This window comes from Petromyzon marinus, unplaced genomic scaffold, assembly GCF_048934315.1.
Source record: "Petromyzon marinus isolate PM22_M1 ecotype Great Lakes invasive population unplaced genomic scaffold, UKy_Petmar_22M1.pri1.0 PM_Scaffold_178, whole genome shotgun sequence".
In the NCBI taxonomy this organism is placed as follows: Eukaryota; Metazoa; Chordata; class Hyperoartia; order Petromyzontiformes; family Petromyzontidae; genus Petromyzon; species Petromyzon marinus.
Genome location: NW_027423144.1, coordinates 1 through 20,043, shown reverse-complemented (window position 1 = coordinate 20,043; position 20,043 = coordinate 1). Strand labels below are relative to the sequence as shown.

Genomic DNA, 20,043 nt, shown 5'->3' with positions numbered 1-20,043 from the left:
GAGGGTTGTGTAGGGAGAGAGAGAGAGAGTGGTGAGGGTTGTGTAGGGAGAGAGAGAGAGAGTGGTGAGGGTTGTGTAGGGAGAGAGAGAGAGTGGTGAGGGTTGTGTAAGGAGAGAGAGTGGTGAGGGTTGTGTAAGGAGTGAGAGAGAGAGTGGTGAGGGTTGTGTAAGGAGAGAGAGGAATCTGGGTTAGCGAGAGGCGAGAAGCGAGAGAGATTGTGATGGCAGGAGGGAGGGAGAGCGACAGAGGGAGACGGGGAGAGTGGGGGGTAGGGGAGAGTGGGGGGAGAGTGGGGGGAGAGTGGGGTAGGGGGAGAGTGGGGGGAGGGAGTAGGGGGGGAGGGAGGGGATGGGAGGCGTGGGGAGACGTGGGGAGAGGCAGGGGAGGAGGTGGAGGAGGAGGCAGGGCAGAGATTAATTGGGACGGCAGGAGGGAGAGAGATTGGAGAGTGTGGGTAGGAGAGCGAGATAAGAGAGAGAGATTGGAGAGTGTGGGTGGGAGAGAGAGAGAGAGATTGGAGAGTGTGGGGTGGGAGAGAGAGAGAGAGATTGGAGAGTGTGGGGGGAGAGCGAGAGAAGAGAGAGAGAGCGAGAGGGAGAGAGATTGGAGAGTGTGGGGGTGGGAGAGAGAGAGAGAGATAAGAGAGAGATTGGAGAGTGTGGGTGGGAGAGCGAGAGAGAAGAGAGATTGGAGAGTGTGGGGGTGGGAGAGAGAGAGAGATAAGAGAGAGATTGGAGAGTGTGGGTGGGAGAGCGAGAGAGAAGAGAGAGAGAGATTGGGGAGTGTGGGTGGGAGAGAGAGAGAGAGATTGGAGAGTGTGGGTGGGAGAGAGAGAGAGAGAAGAGAGAGAGATTGGAGAGTGTGGGTGGGAGAGAGAGAGAGATAAGAGAGAGATTGGAGAGTGTGGGTGGGAGAGCGAGATTGATGTGCAGCAGGGAGAGAGGAGAGGCACGTGGGGAGATGGAGGGGAGGAGATGGAGGGGAGGGGAAGATGGAGGGGAGGATGGAGGGAGAGAGAGGGGGGTGAAGACTTAGGGGGGGGGGGGAAAGACGACGATTATATTAATGGTGATGATGATCTCGTGAAATGTGCTTCATAACGAGAGAGAGAGAGAGGGGGGAGAGGGAGAGAGTGGGTAGAGAGAGGGGGGAGAAGGAGGGACACGGGGACAGACACGGGGCGGGGGACACGGGGGACATGGGGAGACACTGGGGACATGGGGAGACACGGGGGACATGGGAGACACGGGAGACAAGGGGAGACACGGTGGGACATGGGGAGACACGGGGGACATGGGGAGACACGATGGGGAGACACGATGGGGAGACACGATGGGGAAACACGGGGGACAAAGGGAGACACGGGGGACATGGGGAGACACGGTAGGACATGGGGAGACACGGGGGACATGGGGAGACACAGGGACATGGGAAGACACGGTGGGACATGGGGAGACACGGGGGGACATGCGGAGACACGGGGGACATGGGGAGACACGGTGGGGAGACACGGGGGACATGGGGAGACACGGGGGACATGGGGAGACACGGGGGACATGGGGAGACACGGTGGGACATGGGGAGACACGGGGGACATGGGGAGACACGGTGGGACATGGGGAGACACTGTGGGACATGGGGAGACACGGGGGACATGGGGGAGACACTGTGGGACAAGGGGAGACACTGTGGGACAAGGGGAGACACGGGGGACATGGGGAGACACGGGGGACATGGGGAGACACGGGGGACATGGGGAGACAGGGTGGGACATGGGGAGACACGGGGACATGGAGAGACACAATGGGGAGACACGGGGGACATGGGGAGACACGGGGGACATGGAGACACGAGGACATGGAGACACGGGGACATGGAGACACGGGGACATGGAGACACGGGGGACATGGGAAGACAGGGTGGGACATGGGGAGACACAGGGGACATGGAGACACGGGGACAAGGATGGACAGCGATCGACGGGGAGACGAGAAGACACGGGGAGACACGGGGGGGGGGGGGGGGGGACACGGGGAGACACGGGGAGACAAGGGGAGACACAAGGGACATGGGGAGACACGGGGAGACACGGGGGGGGGGGGGGACACGGGGAGACACGGGGAGACAAGGGGAGACACAAGGGACATGGGGAGACACGGGGGGGGGGGACACGGGTAGACACGGGAAGACACGGGGACAGACGAGAAGACACGGGGAGACACTGTGGGACACGCGGAGTCACGGGGAGACACTGTGGGACATGGGGAGACATGGGGAGACAAGGGGAGACACGGGGGACATGGAGAGACACGGGGGACATGGGGAGACACGGTGGGACGTGGGGAGACACGATGGGGAGACACGGGGGACATGGGGAGACACGGTGGGACATGGGGAGACACGGTGGGACATGGGGAGACACGATGGGGAGACACGGGGGACATGGGGAGACACGGGGGACATGGGGAGACACGGGGAGACAAGGGGAGACACGGGGAGACACAGGGGACATGGGAAGACACGGGGGACATGGGGAGACACGGGGGACATGGGGAGACACGGGGGACATGGGGAGACACGGGGAGACATGGGGAGACACGGTGGGACATGGGGAGACACTGTAGGACATGGGGAGACACAGGGGACATGGGGAGACACGGGGGGACATGGGGAGACACTGTGGGACATGGGGAGACACGGTGGGACATGGGAAGACACGGTGGGACATGGGGAGACACGGGGGACATGGGGAGACACGGGGACATGGGGAGACACGGGGGACATCGGGAGACACGGTGGGGAGACACGGGGGACATGGGGAGACACGGTGGGACATGGGGAGACACTGTAGGACATGGGGAGACACAGGGGACATGGGGAGACACGGGGGGACATGGGGAGACACTGTGGGACATGGGGAGACACGTGGGACATGGGGAGACACTGTGGGACAAGGGGAGACACTGTAGGACATGGGGAGACACGGGGGACATGGGGAGACACGGGAGACATGGGGAGACACGGTGGGACATGGGAAGACACGGTGGGACATGGGGAGACACGGGGGACATGGGGAGACACGGTGGGACATGGGGAGACACGGGGGACATGGGGAGACACGGTGGGACACGGGAGACACGGGGGACATGGAGAGACACGGTGGGACATGGGGAGACACGGGGGACATCGGGAGACACGGTGGGGAGATACGGGGGACAAGGGGAGACACGGGGGACATGGGGAGACACGGTGGGACATGGGGAGACACGGGGGACATGGGGAGACACGGTAGGACATGGGGAGACACTGTGGGACAAGGGGAGACACGGGGGACATGGGGAGACACAGGGGACATGGGGAGACACGGGGGGACATGGGGAGACACTGTGGGACATGGGGAGACACGGGGGACATGGGGAGACACGGGGGACATGGGGAGACAGGGTGGGACATGGGGAGACACGGTGGGACATGGGGAGACACGGGGGACATGGAGAGACACGATGGGGAGACACGGGGGACATGGGGAGACACGGGGGACATGGGGAGACACGGGGGACATGGGAAGACACGGGGGACATGGGGAGACACGGGGGACATGGGGAGACACTGTGGGACAAGGGGAGACACGGGGGACATGGGGAGACACGGGGGACATGGGGAGACACTGTGGGACAAGGGGAGACACGGGGGACATGGGGAGACACAGGGGACATGGGGAGACACTGTAGGACATGGGGAGACACGGGGGACATGTGGAGACACGGTGGGACATGGGGAGACACGGTGGAACATGGGGAGACACTGTGGGACATGGGGAGACACTGTAGGACATGGGGAGACACGGGGGACATGGGGAGACACAGGGGACATGGGGAGACACGGTGGGACATGGGGAGACACTGTGGGACATGGGGGGACACCGGGGACATGGGGAGACACGGCGGACATGGGGAGACACGATGGGGAGACACGGCAGACATGGGGAGACACGGGGGACATGGGGAGACACTGGGGACATGGGGAGACACGGGGGACATGGGGAGACACGATGGGGAGACACGGCGGACATGGGGAGACACGGGGGACATGGGGAGACACGGGGGACATGGGGAGACACGGGACATGGGGAGACACGGTGGGACATGGGGAGACACGGGGGACATGGGGAGACACGGGGGACATGGGGAGTAACTGCGAGTTGGTGTATGAGCGAGCGGGTGACCGGGCGAGTGGGCGAGCAACTGGGTGAGCAAGCGGGCGAGCGGGTGGGTGGGTGGGTGAGCGAGCGACCGGGTGAGTGATTGGGTGAGTGAGCAGGTGAGTGATTGAGTGAGTGAGCAGGTGAGTGAGCGGGTGAGTGACCGGGTGAGTGACCGGGTGAGTGAGCGGGTGAGTGACTGGGTGAGCGAGTGAGCGGGTGAGTGAACGGGTGAGTGAGCAGGTGAGTGAGCGGGTGAGTGACCGGGTGAGTGACTGGGTGAGTGACTGGGTGAGTGAGCGGGTGAGTGACTGGGTGAGTGAGCGGGTGAGTGACTGGGTGAGTGAGCGAGTGAGTGACCGGGTGAGTGATTGGGTGAGTGACCGGGTGAGTGACCGGGTGAGTGAGCAGGTGAGTGACCGGGTGAGTGACCGGGTGAGTGACCGGGTGAGTGACCGGGTGAGTGAGCGAGTGAGTGACCGGGTGAGTGACCGGGTGAGTGACCGGGTGAGTGACTGGGTGAGCGAGTGAGCGGGTGAGTGAACGGGTGAGTGACCGGGTGAGTGACCGGGTGAGTGACCGGGTGAGTGACTGGGTGAGCGAGTGAGCGGGTGAGTGAACGGGTGAGTGACTGGGTGAGTGACCGGGTGAGTGACTGGGTGAGTGACCGGGTGAGTGACTGGGTGAGTGACCGGGTGAGCGAGTGAGCGGGTGAGTGACCGGGTGAGTGACTGGGTGAGTGACTGGGTGAGTGACCGGGTGAGCGGGTGAGTGAGCGGGTGAGTGACCGGGTGAGTGACCGGGTGAGTGACCGGGTGAGTGACTGGGTGAGTGACCGGGTGAGCGAGTGAGCGGGTGAGTGACCGGGTGAGTGACCGGGTGAGTGACCGGGTGAGTGACTGGGTGAGCGAGTGAGCGGGTGAGTGAACGGGTGAGTGACTGGGTGAGTGACCGGGTGAGTGACTGGGTGAGTGACCGGGTGAGTGACTGGGTGAGTGACCGGGTGAGCGAGTGAGCGGGTGAGTGACTGGGTGAGTGACTGGGTGAGTGACCGGGTGAGTGAGCGGGTAAGTGAGCGGGTGAGTGACCGGGTGAGTGACCGGGTGAGTGACCGGGTGAGTGACCGGGTGAGTGACCGGGTGAGCGAGTGAGCGGGTGAGTGACCGGGTGAGTGACTGGGTGAGTGACTGGGTGAGTGACCGGGTGAGCGGGTGAGTGAGCGGGTGCGTGACCGGGTGAGTGAGCGGGTGAGTGACTGGGTGAGTGAGCGGGTGAGTGAGCGGGTGAGTGACCGGGTGAGTGACCGGGTGAGTGACCGGGTGAGTGACCGGGTGAGTGACTTGGTGAGCGAGTGAGCGGGTGAGTGACAGGGTGAGTGACCGGGTGAGTGACCGGGTGAGTGACCGGGTGAGTGACCGGGTGAGTGAGCGGGTGAGTGACCGGGTGAGTGACCGGGTGAGTGACCGGGTGAGTGACCGGGTGAGTGACCGGGTGAGTGACTTGGTGAGCGAGTGAGCGGGTGAGTGACCGGGTGAGTGACCGGGTGAGTGACCAGGTGAGTGACCGGGTGCGTGACCGGGTGAGTGAGCGGGTGAGTGACTGGGTGAGTGAGCGGGTGAGTGAGCGGGTGAGTGACCGGGTGAGTGACCGGGTGAGTGACCGGGTGAGTGAGCGGGTGAGTGACTGGGTGAGCGAGTGAGCGGGTGAGTGAACGGGTGAGTGACCGGGTGAGTGACCGGGTGAGTGACCGGGTGAGTGAGCGAGTGAGTGACCGGGTGAGTGACCGGGTGAGTGACCGGGTGAGTGACCGGGTGAGTGACTGGGTGAGCGAGTGAGCGGGTGAGTGAGCGGGTGAGTGACCGGGTGAGTGACTCACGCAGCAGCAGCACATGAGGACGATGGCGAAGGATTCGATGACCCCGGCGGCTCCGACCACCCAGGTGAGTCGGAGGAAGAGGATGACCCCGAAGATGTTTTGCAGGCAGGGCAGGTAGACACCCATGAGGGTGCCCATCTGGGGGGCCTGCGGTGGGTGGGGTGGGTGGGTGGGGTGGGGTGGGTGGGGTGGGGTGGGTGGGTGGGTGGGGTGGGTGGGGTGGGGTGGGTGGGTGGGTGTGGTGGGGTGGGGTGGGTGGGTGGGTGGGGTGGGTGGGGTGGGTTCGGGTGAGTGGGTGGGTAATGTGGGGTGGGTGGGTGGGTGGGGTGGTGGTCACGGTGGGCACACACAAAGACAAAGCATCCCCCCCACCTCCCCGTGTAGAGTCACTGAGTGAGTGACTGAGTGAGTGAGTGACTGAGTGAGTGAGTGACTGAGTGAGTGAGTGACTGAGTGACTGAGTGAGTGACTGAGTGACTGAGAGACTGAGAGACTGAGTGACTGAGTGAGTGACTGAGTGTGTGAGTGAGTGAGTGACTGAGCGACTGTGAGTGAGTGACTGAGTGAGTGACTGAGTGAGTGACTGAGTGACTGACTGAGTGAGTGACTGAGTGAGTGAGTGACTGAGTGACTGACTGAGTGAGTGACTGACTGAGCGAGTGACTGAGCGAGTGACTGAGCAAGTGACTGAGTACTTTGACAGGTCTCCGCCTGCCCTCAGGGAGACTCTCAGCCTCTTCACGAGTGAGTGACTGTGTGAGTGACTGACTGTCTGAGTGAGTGACTGAGTGATTGAGCGAGTGACTGACTGAGCGAGTGACTGAGTGACTGACTGAGTGAGTGACTGAGTGAGTGACTGACTGACTGAGTGACTGACTGAGTGAGTGACTGTCTGAGTCACTGAGTGAGTGAGTGACTGTGTGAGTGACTGACTGTCTGAGTGAGTGACTGAGTGATTGAGCGAGTGACTGACTGAGCGAGTGACTGACTGAGCGAGTGACTGAGCGAGTGACTGAGCGAGTGACTGAGCACCTTGACAGGTCTCCGCCTGCCCTCAGGGAGACTCTCAGCCTCCTCGTGTTCGCGAGCGCCCTGGGGGAGATTCGTGTAGTTGGCCAGCGAGCCCAGCAAGGACGAGACCTTGGGGCGAGTGTCCATCTCCTCCTGTCGTCGGCACGGAGACACAGAGACAAAGATTCAGAGACGCGGAGACACAGAGAGACAGAGACACGGGGAGAGAGACAGAGAGACAGAGAGACAGAGAGACCTTGGGGCGAGTGTCCATCTCCTCCTGTCGTCGGCACGGAGACACAGAGACAAAGATTCAGAGACACGGAGACACAGAGAGACAGAGACACGGGGAGAGAGACAGAGAGACGGGGAGAGAGACAGAGAGACAGAGAGACCTTGGGGCGAGTGTCCATTTCCTGTCGTCGGCACGGAGACACATATTCAGAGACACGGGGACACGGAGACACGGAGACACGGGGAGAGAGACAGAGAGACATGGAGAGAGACAGAGACAGAGACACGGGGAGAGAGGCAGAGAGACAGGGAGAGAGACAAAGAGACAGAGAGACAGAGAGACCTTGGGGCGAGTGTCCATCTCCTCCTGTCGTCGGCACGGAGACACAGAGACAAAGATTCAGAGACACAGAGACACGGGGAGAGAGACAGAGAGACAGAGAGAGAGAGCCCTTGGGGCGAGTGTCCATCTCCTGTCGGCACGGAGACACAGAGACAAAGATTCAGAGACACAGAGACACGGGGAGAGAGACAGAGAGACAGAGAGACCTTGGGGCGAGTGTCCATCTCCTCCTGTCGTCGGCACGGAGACACAGATTCAGAGACACGGGGACACGGAGACACGGAGACACGGGGAGAGAGACAGAGAGACAGGGAGAGAGACAGAGAGACAGAGACACGGGGAGAGAGACAGGGAGAGAGACAAAGAGACAGAGAGACCTTGGGGCGAGTGTCCATCTCCTGTCGTCGGCACGGAGACACAGAGAGACAAAGATTCAGAGACACGGGGACACGGAGACACAGAGACACGGGGAGAGAGACAGCGACACGGGGACACGGGGAGAGAGACAGACACGGGGAGAGAGACAGAGAGAGAGAGACCTTGGGGCGAGTGTCCATCTCCTCCTGTCGTCGGCACGGAGACACAGAGACAAAGATTCAGAGACACGGGTTCACGGAGACAGAGACACGGGGAGAGAGACAGCGACACGGGGACACGGGGAGAGAGACAGAGACACGGGGAGAGAGACAGAGACACGGGAGAGAGACAGCGACACGGGGACACGGGGAGAGAGACAGAGACACGGGGAGAGAGACAGAGACACGGGGAGAGAGACAGCGACACGGAGACACGGGGAGAGAGACAGAGAGACAGAGACACCTTGGGGCGAGTGTCCATCTCCTCCTGTCGGCACGGAGACACAGAGAGACAAAGATTCAGAGACACGGGGACACGGAGACACAGAGACACGGGGAGAGAGACAGCGACACGGGGAGAGAGACAGAGAGACAGAGACACCTTGGGGCGAGTGTCCATCTCCTCCTGTCGGCACGGAGACACAGAGAGACAAAGATTCAGAGACACGGGGATACGGGGAGAGAGACAGAGACACGGGGAGAGAGACAGAGAGACAGACACGGGGAGAGAGACAGAGACAGAGACACGGGGAGAGAGACAGAGAGACAGAGACACGGGGAGATAGACAGAGAGACAGAGACACCTTGGGGCGAGTGTCCATCTCCTCCTGTCGGCACGGAGACACAGAGAGACAAAGATTCAGAGACACGGGGAGAGAGACAGAGACACGGGGGGAGAGACAGAGACACGGGGAGAGAGACAGAGACACGGGGAGAGACACAGAGAGACAGGGAGAGAGACAGAGAGAGTCAGCGACACGGGGAGAGAGGGACACAGAGACACGGGGGGAGAGAGACAGAGACACGGGAGAGACAGAGAGAGAAACAGACACGGGGAGAGAGAGACACAGAGACACGGGGAGAGAGACAGAGAGACAGAGACACGGGGAGAGAGACAGAGACACGGGAGGAGAGAGACAGAGACACGGGGAGAGACACAGAGACACGGGGGAGAGAGACAGAGAGACAGAGACACCTTGGGACGAGTGTCCATCTCCTGTCGGCACGGGAACACAGAGAGACAAAGATTCAGAGACACGGGGACACGGAAAGAGAGACAGAGACACGGGGAGAGAGACAGAGACACGGAGAGAGAAACAGAGAGACAGAGACACGGGGAGAGAGACAGAGACACGGGGGGAGAGACAGAGACACGGGGAGAGACACAGACACACAGGGAGAGAGACAGAGAGACAGAGAGAGACAGAGAGATGGACAGAGAGACAGAGACACCTTTCGGCGAGTGTCCATCTCCTCCTGTCGACACGGAGACACAGAGACAAAGATTCAGAGACACGGAGACACGGGGAGAGAGACAGAGACACGGGGAGAGAGACAGAGACACGGGGAGAGAGACAGAGACACGGGGAGAGACACAGAGAGACAGAGAGAGTCAGAGACACGGGAGAGAGACAGACACAGAGACACGGGGGGAGAGAGACAGCGAGACAGAGACACGGGAGAGGCAGTGAGACAGAGACAGGGACACGGGAGAGAGACAGAGACACAGGAGAGAGAGACAGAGACACGGGAGAGAGACAGAGAGACAGAGAGACACGGGGACACGGGAGAGAGACAGAAAGACAGAGAGACAGAGACAGGGAGAGCCACGGGAGAGACACAGAGACACGGGAGAGAGACAGAGAGACAAAGACAGAGAGACATAGAGACAGAGACACGGGAGAGAGACAGAGACACGGGAGAGAGACAGAGACAGAGACACGGGAGAGAGACAGAGAGACAGGGATACAGAGAGACAGAGACACGGGAGAGAGACACGGGAGAGAGACAGAGACACGGGAGAGAGACAGAGAGACAGGGAGACAGGGAGACAGAGAGACCGAGAGACAGAGACACGGGAGAGAGACAGAGACAGAGACACACAGGGACAGAGAGACAGAGAGACACGGGAGAGAGACAGAGAGACAGGAGAGAGACAGAGAGACAGAAAGACACGGGGACAGAGACAGAGACACGGGGAGAGAAACAGAGAGACAGAGACACGGGAGAGAGACAGAGAGACGGAGAGACAGAGGCAAAGAGACAGGGAGACAGAGAGACAGAGACAGAGAAACGAGAGAGAGACAGAGAGACAGGGGGACAGAGAGAGAGACAGAGAGACAGAGACACGGGAGAGAGACAGGGACACGGGAGAGAGATAGAGAGACAGAGAGACACGGGGACACGGGAAGAGAGACAGAGAGACAGAGACAGGGAGACAGAGAGACAGAGATACACGGGGAGAGAGACAGAGAGACATGGGGACACGGGGACAGAGAGACAGAGACAGGGAGACAGGGAGACAGAGAGACACGGAGACAAGGGGGAGAGACAGAGAGACAGGGAGACAGAGAGACAGAGAGAGAGACAGAGAAACAGAGACACGGGAGAGAGACAGAGACACGGGAGAGAGACAAAGAGACAGCGAGACAGAGACAGAGACACGGGAGAGAGACAGAGAGACAGATACACGGGAGAGAGACAGAAACACGGGAGAGAGACAGAGAGAGAGACAGAGACAGAGAGACAGGGAGACAGAGAGACAGAGACAGGGAGACAGAGAGACAGAGAAACAGAGACAGAGACAGGGAGACAGAGATACACGGGGACACGGGAGAGAGACACGGGGACAGAGAGACAGAGACAGGGAGACAGAGAGACATAGAGACGTGGGGACACGTGGACAGAGAAAGAGAGACAGAGAGACATAGAGACAGAGACAGAGAGACAGAGACACGGGAGAGAGAGAGGGACACGGGAGAGAGACAGAGACAGGGAGACAGAGAGACAGAGAGATACGGGGACACGGGGAGAGAGACAGAGAGACAGGGAGACAGAGAGACAGAGAGACAGAGAGACAGAGAGACAGAGACACGGGAGAGAGACAGGGACACGGGAGAGAGACAGAGACAGGGAGACAGAGAGACAGAGGGACACGGGGACGCGGGAGAGAGACAGAGAGACAGAGACAGAGAGACACGGGGACACGGAAGAGAGACACGGGGACAGAGAGACAGAGAGACAGAGAGACAGAGACAGGGAGACAGAGAGACACGGGGACACGTGGACACGGCTCTCACCTCGAAGAGCGCCAAGTTGCGGTCATACAACTCAGGGCCTTTCTCCTCCGCCTCCTGCAGCAGGAAGGGGCTGGTCTCTTTGTGACCTCCATCTCCTATAGAACACACATCACATTATTACTACCCGTTACACCACCTATTACACTACTACACTACCTACTACACTACCTACTACACTACCTACTACACTACCTACTACACTACCTGCAGCAGGAAGGGGCTGGTCTCTTTGTGACCTCCATCTCCTATAGAACAAACATCACGTTACTACTACCCGTTACACCACCTATTACACTACCTACTACACTACTACACTACCTACTACACTACCTGCTGCAGGAAGGGGCTGGTCTCTTTGTGACCTCCATCTCCTATAGAACAAACATCACGTTACTACTACCTGTTACACCACCTATTACACTACCTACTACACTACTACACTACCTACTACACTACCTGCTGCAGGAAGGGGCTGGTCTCTTTGTGACCTCCATCTCCTATAGAACACACATCACATTATTACTACCTGTTACACCACCTATTACACTACCTACTACACTACTACACTACCTACTACACTACCTGCTACACTACCTGCAGCAGGAAGGGGCTGGTCTCTTTGTGACCTCCATCTCCTATACAACAAACATCACATTATTACCTGTTACACCACCTATTACACTACCTACTACACTACTACACTACCTACTACACTACTACACTAGCTGCTACACTACTACACTACCTATTACACTACCTGCAACAGGAAGGGGCTGGTCTTTTGTGACCTCCATCTCCGATAGAACAAACATCACATTATTACTACCTGTTACACCACCTATTACACTACTACACTACTACACTACCTGTTACACCACCTATTACACTACCTACTACACTACTACACTACCTACTACACTACTACACTACCTGCTACACTACTACACTACCTACTACACTACCTACTACACTACCTGCAGCAGGAAGGGGCTGGTCTCTTTGTGACCTCCATCTCCTATAGAACAAACATCACATTATTACTACCTGTTACACCACCTACTACACTACCTACTACACTACTACACTACCTACTACACTACCTGCTACACTACCTACAGCAGGAAAGGGGCTGGTCTCTTTGTGACCTCCATCTCCTATAGAACAAACATCACATTATTACTACCTGTTACACCACCTATTACACTACCTACTACACTACTACACTACCTACTACACTACTACACTACCTGCTACACTACTACACTACCTATTACACTACTACACTACCTACTACACTACTACACTACCTACTACACTACCTGCTGCAGGAAGGGGCTGGTCTCTTTGTGACCTCCATCTCCTATAAAACAAACATCACGTTACTACTACCTGTTACACCACCTATTACACTACTACACTACCTACTACACTACCTACTACACTACTACACTACCTACTACACTACCTGCTGCAGGAAGGGGCTGGTCTCTTTGTGACCTCCATCTCCTATAGAACAAACATCACATTATTACTACCTGTTACACCACCTATTACACTACTACACTACTTCACTACCTACTACACTACTACACTACCTACTACACTACTACACTACCTACTACACTACCTGCTGCAGGAAGGGGCTGGTCTCTTTGTGACCTCCATCTCCTATGGAACAAACATCACATTATTACTACCTGTTAAACCACCTATTACACTACTACACTACCTACTACACTACTAGACTACGACACTACCTAATACGCTACCTGCTACACTACTACACTACCTACTACACTACCTATTACACTACCTGCAGCAGGAAGGGGCTGGTCTCTTTGTGATCTCCATCTCCTATAGAACACACATCACATTATTACTACCTGTTACACCACCTATTACACTACCTACTACACTACTACACTACCTACTACACTACCTGCTACACTACCTGCAGCAGGAAGGGGCTGGTCTCTTTGTGACCTCCATCTCCTATACAACAAACATCACACTATTACCTGTTACACCACCTATTACACTACCTACTACACTACTACACTACCTACTACACTACTACACTACCTGCTACACTACTACACTACCTATTACACTACCTGCCACAGGAAGGGGCTGGTCTCTTTGTGACCTCCATCTCCTATAGAACAAACATCACATTATTACTACCTGTTACACCACCTATTACACTACTACACTACCTGTTACACCACCTATTACACTACCTACTACACTACTACACTACCTACTACACTACTACACTACCTGCTACACTACTACACTACCTACTACACTACCTACTACACTACCTGCAGCAGGAAGGGGCTGGTCTCTTTGTGACCTCCATCTCCTATAGAACAAACATCACATTATTACTACCTGTTACACCACCTACTACACTACCTACTACACTACTACACTACCTACTACACTACCTGCTACACTACCTGCAGCAGGAAGGGGCTGGTCTCTTTGTGACCTCCATCTCCTATAGAACAAACATCACATTATTACTACCTGTTACACCACCTATTACACTACCTACTACACTACTACACTACCTACTACACTACTACACTACCTGCTACACTACTACACTACCTATTACACTACTACACTACCTACTACACTACTACACTACCTACTACACTACCTGCTGCAGGAAGGGGCTGGTCTCTTTGTGACCTCCATCTCCTATAGAACAAACATCACATTATTACTACCTGTTACACCACCTATTACACTACTACACTACTTCACTACCTACTACACTACTACACTACCTACTACACTACTACACTACCTACTACACTACTACACTACCTACTACACTACCTGCTGCAGGAAGGGGCTGGTCTCTTTGTGACCTCCATCTCCTATGGAACAAACATCACATTATTACTACCTGTTACACCACCTATTACACTACTACACTACTACACTACCTACTACACTACTACACTACCTAATACGCTACCTGCTACACTACTACACTACCTACTACACTACCTACTACACTACCTGCAACAGGAAGGGGCTGATCTCTTTGTGACCTCCATCTCATATAGAACAAACATCACGTTACTACTACCTGTCACACTACCTACTACACTACTACACTACCTGTTACACCACCTACTACACTACCTACTACACTACCTACTACACTACTACACTACCTACTACACTACCTGCAGCAGGAAGGGGCTGGTCTCTTTGTGACCTCCATCTCCTATAGAACACACATCACATTACTACTACCTGTTACACCACCTACTACACTACCTACTACACTACTACACTACCTACTACACTACCTACTACACTACTACACTACCTACTACACTACTACACTACCTACTACACTACTGCACTACCTGTTACACCACCTACTACACTACTACACTACCTACTACACTACCTACTACACTACTACACTACCTACTACACTACTACACTACCTACTACACTACCTACTACACTACTACACTCCCTACTACATTACCTACTACACTACCTACTACACTACCTGCAGCAGGAAGGGGCTGGTCTCTTTGTGACCTCCATCTCCTATGAGACAAACATCACGTTACTACTACCTGTTACACCACCTATTACACTACTACACTACTACGCTACCTACTACACTACTACACCACCTATTACACTACCTACTACACTACCTACTACACTACTACACTACCTGTTACACCACCTATTACACTACTACACTACCTACTACACTACTACACTACCTACTACACTGCCTACTACACTACTACACTACCTTCTACACTACGACACCACCTACTACACTACTACACTACCTACTACACTACCTACTACACTACTACACTACCTTCTACACTACTACACTACCTACTACACTACTACACTACCTACTACACTACCTGCTGCAGGAAGGGGCTGGTCTCTTTTTGGGCTCCATCTCCTATAAGACAAACATCACATTATTACTACCTGTTACACCACCTACTACACTACCTACTACACTACCTACTACACTACTACACTACCTGTTACACCACCTATTACACTACTACACTACCTGCTACACTACTACACTACCAACTACACTACTACACTACCTTCTACACTACTACACCACCTACTATACTACTACACTACCTACTACACTACCTACTACACTACTACACTACCTACTACACTACCTACTACAATACCTACTACACTACTACACTAACTACTACACTACCTACTACACTACTACACTAACTACTACACTACCTACTACACTACTACACTACCTACTACACTACCTACTACACTACTACACTACCTACTACACTACCTGCTGCAGGAAGGGGCTGGTCTCTTTGTGGGCTCCATCTCCTATAAGACAAACATCACGTTATTGCTACCTGTTAAACCACCTACTACACTACTACACTACCTACTACACTACTACACTACCTACTACACTACCTGTTACACCACCTGCTACACTACCTACTACACTACTACAAAACCTACTACACTACCTACTACACTACTACACTACCTACTATACTACCTACAACACTACTACACTACCTACTACACTACTACCCTACTACACTACCTACTACACTACACTACTACACTACCTACTACACTACTACACTACCCTGCTACACTACCACACTACCTACTACACTACTACACTACTACACTACCTACTACACTACCTATTACACTACCACACTACCTGCTACACTACTATACTACCTACTACACTACTACACTACTAACTACACTACTACACTACCTACTACACTACTACACTACCTACTACACTACCTACTAGACTACTACACTACTTACTACACTACTACACTACATACTACACTACTACACTACCTACTACACTACTACACTACCTACTACACTACCTACTACACTACCTGCTACATTACCTGCTACACTACCTACTAGACTACTACACTACCTACTGCACTACCTTCTACACTACACTACTACACTACTACTACACTCACCCATAGACACACGTACACACTCATATACACACTCATATACACACTCGCACATAGACACACTCGCACATAGACACACACACATAGACACACTCACACATAGACACACTCACACATAGACACACTCACACATAGACACGCAAAAAGATCCCCCATATAGCCTTAACAGACTGTAGGGGCAAGTGCTGTTAGCGAGCACCTATGAAGGCCGGAACGGTACACGAGGGGGTGGGTGGCCAACACCACGCCCGACCGCCTTTGTCTCCCTAGTGGCGATGTTTACACACCGCACCGGGTACTCATTTGAGGCTGAGTCGACCTAGGGGAGGCCCGGGACCGGTTCAGACAATCGTCACTGGTGTTGGCCGTGAGCGGGAATCGAACCCGGGTCGCCAGGTTCATAGCGCAGCGCGCTAACTGCTACACTATCGCTCCCCACACACATAGACACACACACTCACATACACACTCACACATAGACACACTCACACATAGACACACTCACATAGACACACTCACACATAGACACACTCACACATAGACACACTCACACATAGATACACACACACATAGACACACTCCCACATAGACAACACACACATAGACACACTCACACATAGACACACTCACACATACACACACACACATAGACACACTCACACATAGACACACTCACACATAGACACACACACACATAGACACACTCACACATAGACACACTCACACATAGATACACACACACATAGACACACTCACACATAGACACACACTCACATAGACACACACACATAGACACACACATAGACACACTCACACATAGACACTCACACAGACACACTCACACATAGACACACTCACACATAGACACACTCACAGACACACTCACACATAGACACCACATAGACACACTCACACATAGACACACTCACATAGACACACACACACATAGACACACTCACACCCATACACTTACTCACACTCGTTCACACTCAAATACGACACTCGCCATTGCCACAGCCTTTGGTGCCAGGCTAGGTGCACCCTCCCCCCTCCCGTGAGGGATCGTGATGGGGGGACGATCAGGTGAGTGAGTGGTGAGTGTGTGGTGAGTGTGTAGTGAGTGGTGAGTGAGTGGTGAGTGTGTGGTGAGTGTGTGGTGAGTGGGGCGTGGTGAGTGTGTGGTGAGTGTGTGGTGAGTGTGGTGAGTGGTGTGTGGTGAGTGTGTGGTGAGTGTGTGGTGAGTGTGTGGTGAGTGTGTGGTGAGTGTGTGGTGAGTGAATTGTGATTGTGGTGAGTGATTGGTGAGTGTGTGGTAAGTGGTGTGTGGTGAGTGAGTGGTGAGTGTGTGGTGAGTGAGTGGTGAGTGTGTGTGAGTGCGTGGTGAGTGGTGTGTGGTGAGTGTGTGGTGAGTGGTGTGTGGTGAGTGTGTGGTGAGTGTGTGGTGAGTGGTGTGTGGTGAGTGAGTGGTGAGTGAGTGGTGAGTGCGTGGTGAGTGGTGTGTGGTGAGTGTGTGGTGAGTGAGTGGTGAGTGTGTGGTGAGTGCGTGGTGAGTGAGTGTATGAGTGAGTGGTGAGTGAGTGGTGAGTGAGTGTATGAATGAGTGGCGAGTGAGTGGTGAGTGAGTGTATGAGTGAGTTGTGAGTGAGTGGTGAGTGAGTGGTGAGTGAGTGGTGAGTGTATGAGTGAGTGGTGAGTGAGTGGTGAGTGAGTGGTGAGTGAGTGTATGAGTGAGTGGTGAGTGAGTGGCGAGTGAGTGAGTGTATGAGTGAGTGGTGAGTGAGTGGTGAGTGAGTGGGTGAGTGTATGAGTGGGTGGTGAGTGAGTGAGTGGTGAGTGAGTGGTGAGTGTATGAGTGAGTGGGTGAGTGTATGAGTGAGTGGTGAGTGAGTGGGTGAGTGTATGAGTGAGTTGTGAGTGAGTGGTGAGTGAGTGGTGAGTGTATGAGTGAGTGGTGAATGAGGAGTGGTGAGTGAGTGGTGAGTGTATGAGTGAGTGGTGAGTGAGGGCGTGAGTGTATGAGTGAGTGGTGAGTGAGTGGGTGAGTGTATGAGTGAGTGGTGAGTGAGTGGTGAGTGAGTGGGTGAGTGTATGAGTGAGTGGTGAGTGAGTGAGTGTATGAGTGAGTGGTGAGTGAGTGGTGAATGAGTGGTGAGTGTTTGAGTGAGTGGTGAGTGAGTGGTGAGTGTATGAGTGAGTGGTGAGTGAGTAGGTGAGTGTATGAGTGTGTGGTGAGTGAGTGGGTGAGTGTATGAGTGAGTGTGGTGGAGTGGTGAGCGGTGAGTGAGTGGTGAGTGTATGAGTGAGTGATGAGTGAGTGTATGAGTGAGTGGTGAGTGAGTGTATGAGTGAGTGGTGAGTGAGTGGGTGAGTGTTTGAGTGAGTGGTGAGTGAGTGGTGAGTGAGTGGGTGAGTGTATGAGTGAGTGGTGAGTGAGTGGTGAGTGAGTGGTGAGTGAGTGGTGAGTGTATGAGTGAGTGGTGAGTGAGTGATGAGTGAGTGGTGAGTGAGTGGTGAGTGTATGAGTGAGTGGTGAGTGAGTGGTGAGTGAGTGGTGAGGTGAGTGTATGAGTGAGTGGTGAGTGAGTGGTGAGTGAGTGAGTGAGTGTATGAGTGAGTGGTGAGTGAGTGGTGAGTGAGTGGGTGAGTGTATGAGTGAGTGAGTGAGTGTATGAGTGAGTGGTGAGTGAGTGGTTGAGTGAGTGGGTGAGTGTTTGAGTGAGTGGTGAGTGAGTGGTGAGTGTATGAGTGAGTGGTGAGTGAGTGGGTGAGTGTATGAGTGAGTGGTGAGTGAGTGATGAGTGAGTGGTGAGTGAGTGGTGAGTGTATGAGTGTGTGTGTGAGTGAGTGGTGAGTGAGTGGTGAGTGTGTGGTGAGTGAGTGTATGAGTGAGTGGTAAGTGGTGAGTGAGTGGTGAGTGAGTGGTGAGTGTATGAGTGAGTGGTGAGAGAGTGGTGAGTGTGTGGTGAGTGAGTGTATGAGTGAGTGGTAAGTGGTGAGTGAGTGGTGAGTGAGTGGTGAGTGAGTGGTGAGTGAGTGTTTGAGTGAGTGGTGAGTGAGTGGTGGTGAGTGGTGAGTGAGTGTTTGAGTGAGTGGTGAGTGAGTGGTGAGTGTATGAGTGAGTGGTGAGTGAGTGGTGAGTGAGTGGTGAGTGGTGAGTGGTGAGTGAGTGGTGAGTGAGTGGTGAGTGAGTGAGTGGTGATTGAGTGGTGAGTGAGGTGTGTGAGTGAGTGGTGAGTGAGTGGTGAGTGAGTGAGTGAGTGGTGAGTGAGTGAGTGGTGAGTGAGTGGTGAAGTGGTGAGTGAGTGGTGAGTGAGTGTGAGTGAGTGGTGGTGAGTAAGTGGTGAGTGGTGAGTGAGTGGTGAGTGGTGAGTGAGTGGTAGTGGTGAGTGGGTGAGTGAGTGGTGAGTGGGTGCACCATTCTCCTACCAACTAAAATCCCTCGTTTCGCAAATCCTCACTGATCCGGCATCCACTAATCTCCCCTCTCCCCCCCCTCTCTCCCTCCATCTCCCCCGCCTCTCTCCCTCCATCTTCCCTCTCTCCCTCCCTCCCTCCCTGCCCCCCTCTCCCTCATCTCCCCCTCTCTCCCCCATCCCCCCTCTCCCTCAATTTCTCCCTCTCCCTCCATCTCCCCCCACCCCTCTCTCCCTCCATCTCTCATACTCGGGTCCGGGGGGGGGGGGGGGCGGACG

At 54.7% G+C, this 20,043-nt stretch overlaps 1 protein-coding gene across 1 annotated transcript in view; it reads right to left on the bottom strand.

Moving 5' to 3' along the window:
• The window catches only part of LOC116957008 (solute carrier family 12 member 5-like), a gene marked incomplete at its 5' end in the record, with an annotated part of 96,440 nt that extends 85,014 nt beyond the window's left edge, over window positions 1-11,426 (bottom strand). Inside the window, 3 exons of the mRNA XM_076063745.1 lie at window positions 6,079-6,225; window positions 7,111-7,242; window positions 11,322-11,426. Of these exons, the coding sequence (XP_075919860.1) occupies window positions 6,079-6,225; window positions 7,111-7,242; window positions 11,322-11,426 (384 nt within the window). The remainder of the gene's footprint in view (window positions 1-6,078; window positions 6,226-7,110; window positions 7,243-11,321) is intronic.
• Between the last annotated feature and the right edge of the window lie 8,617 nt (window positions 11,427-20,043).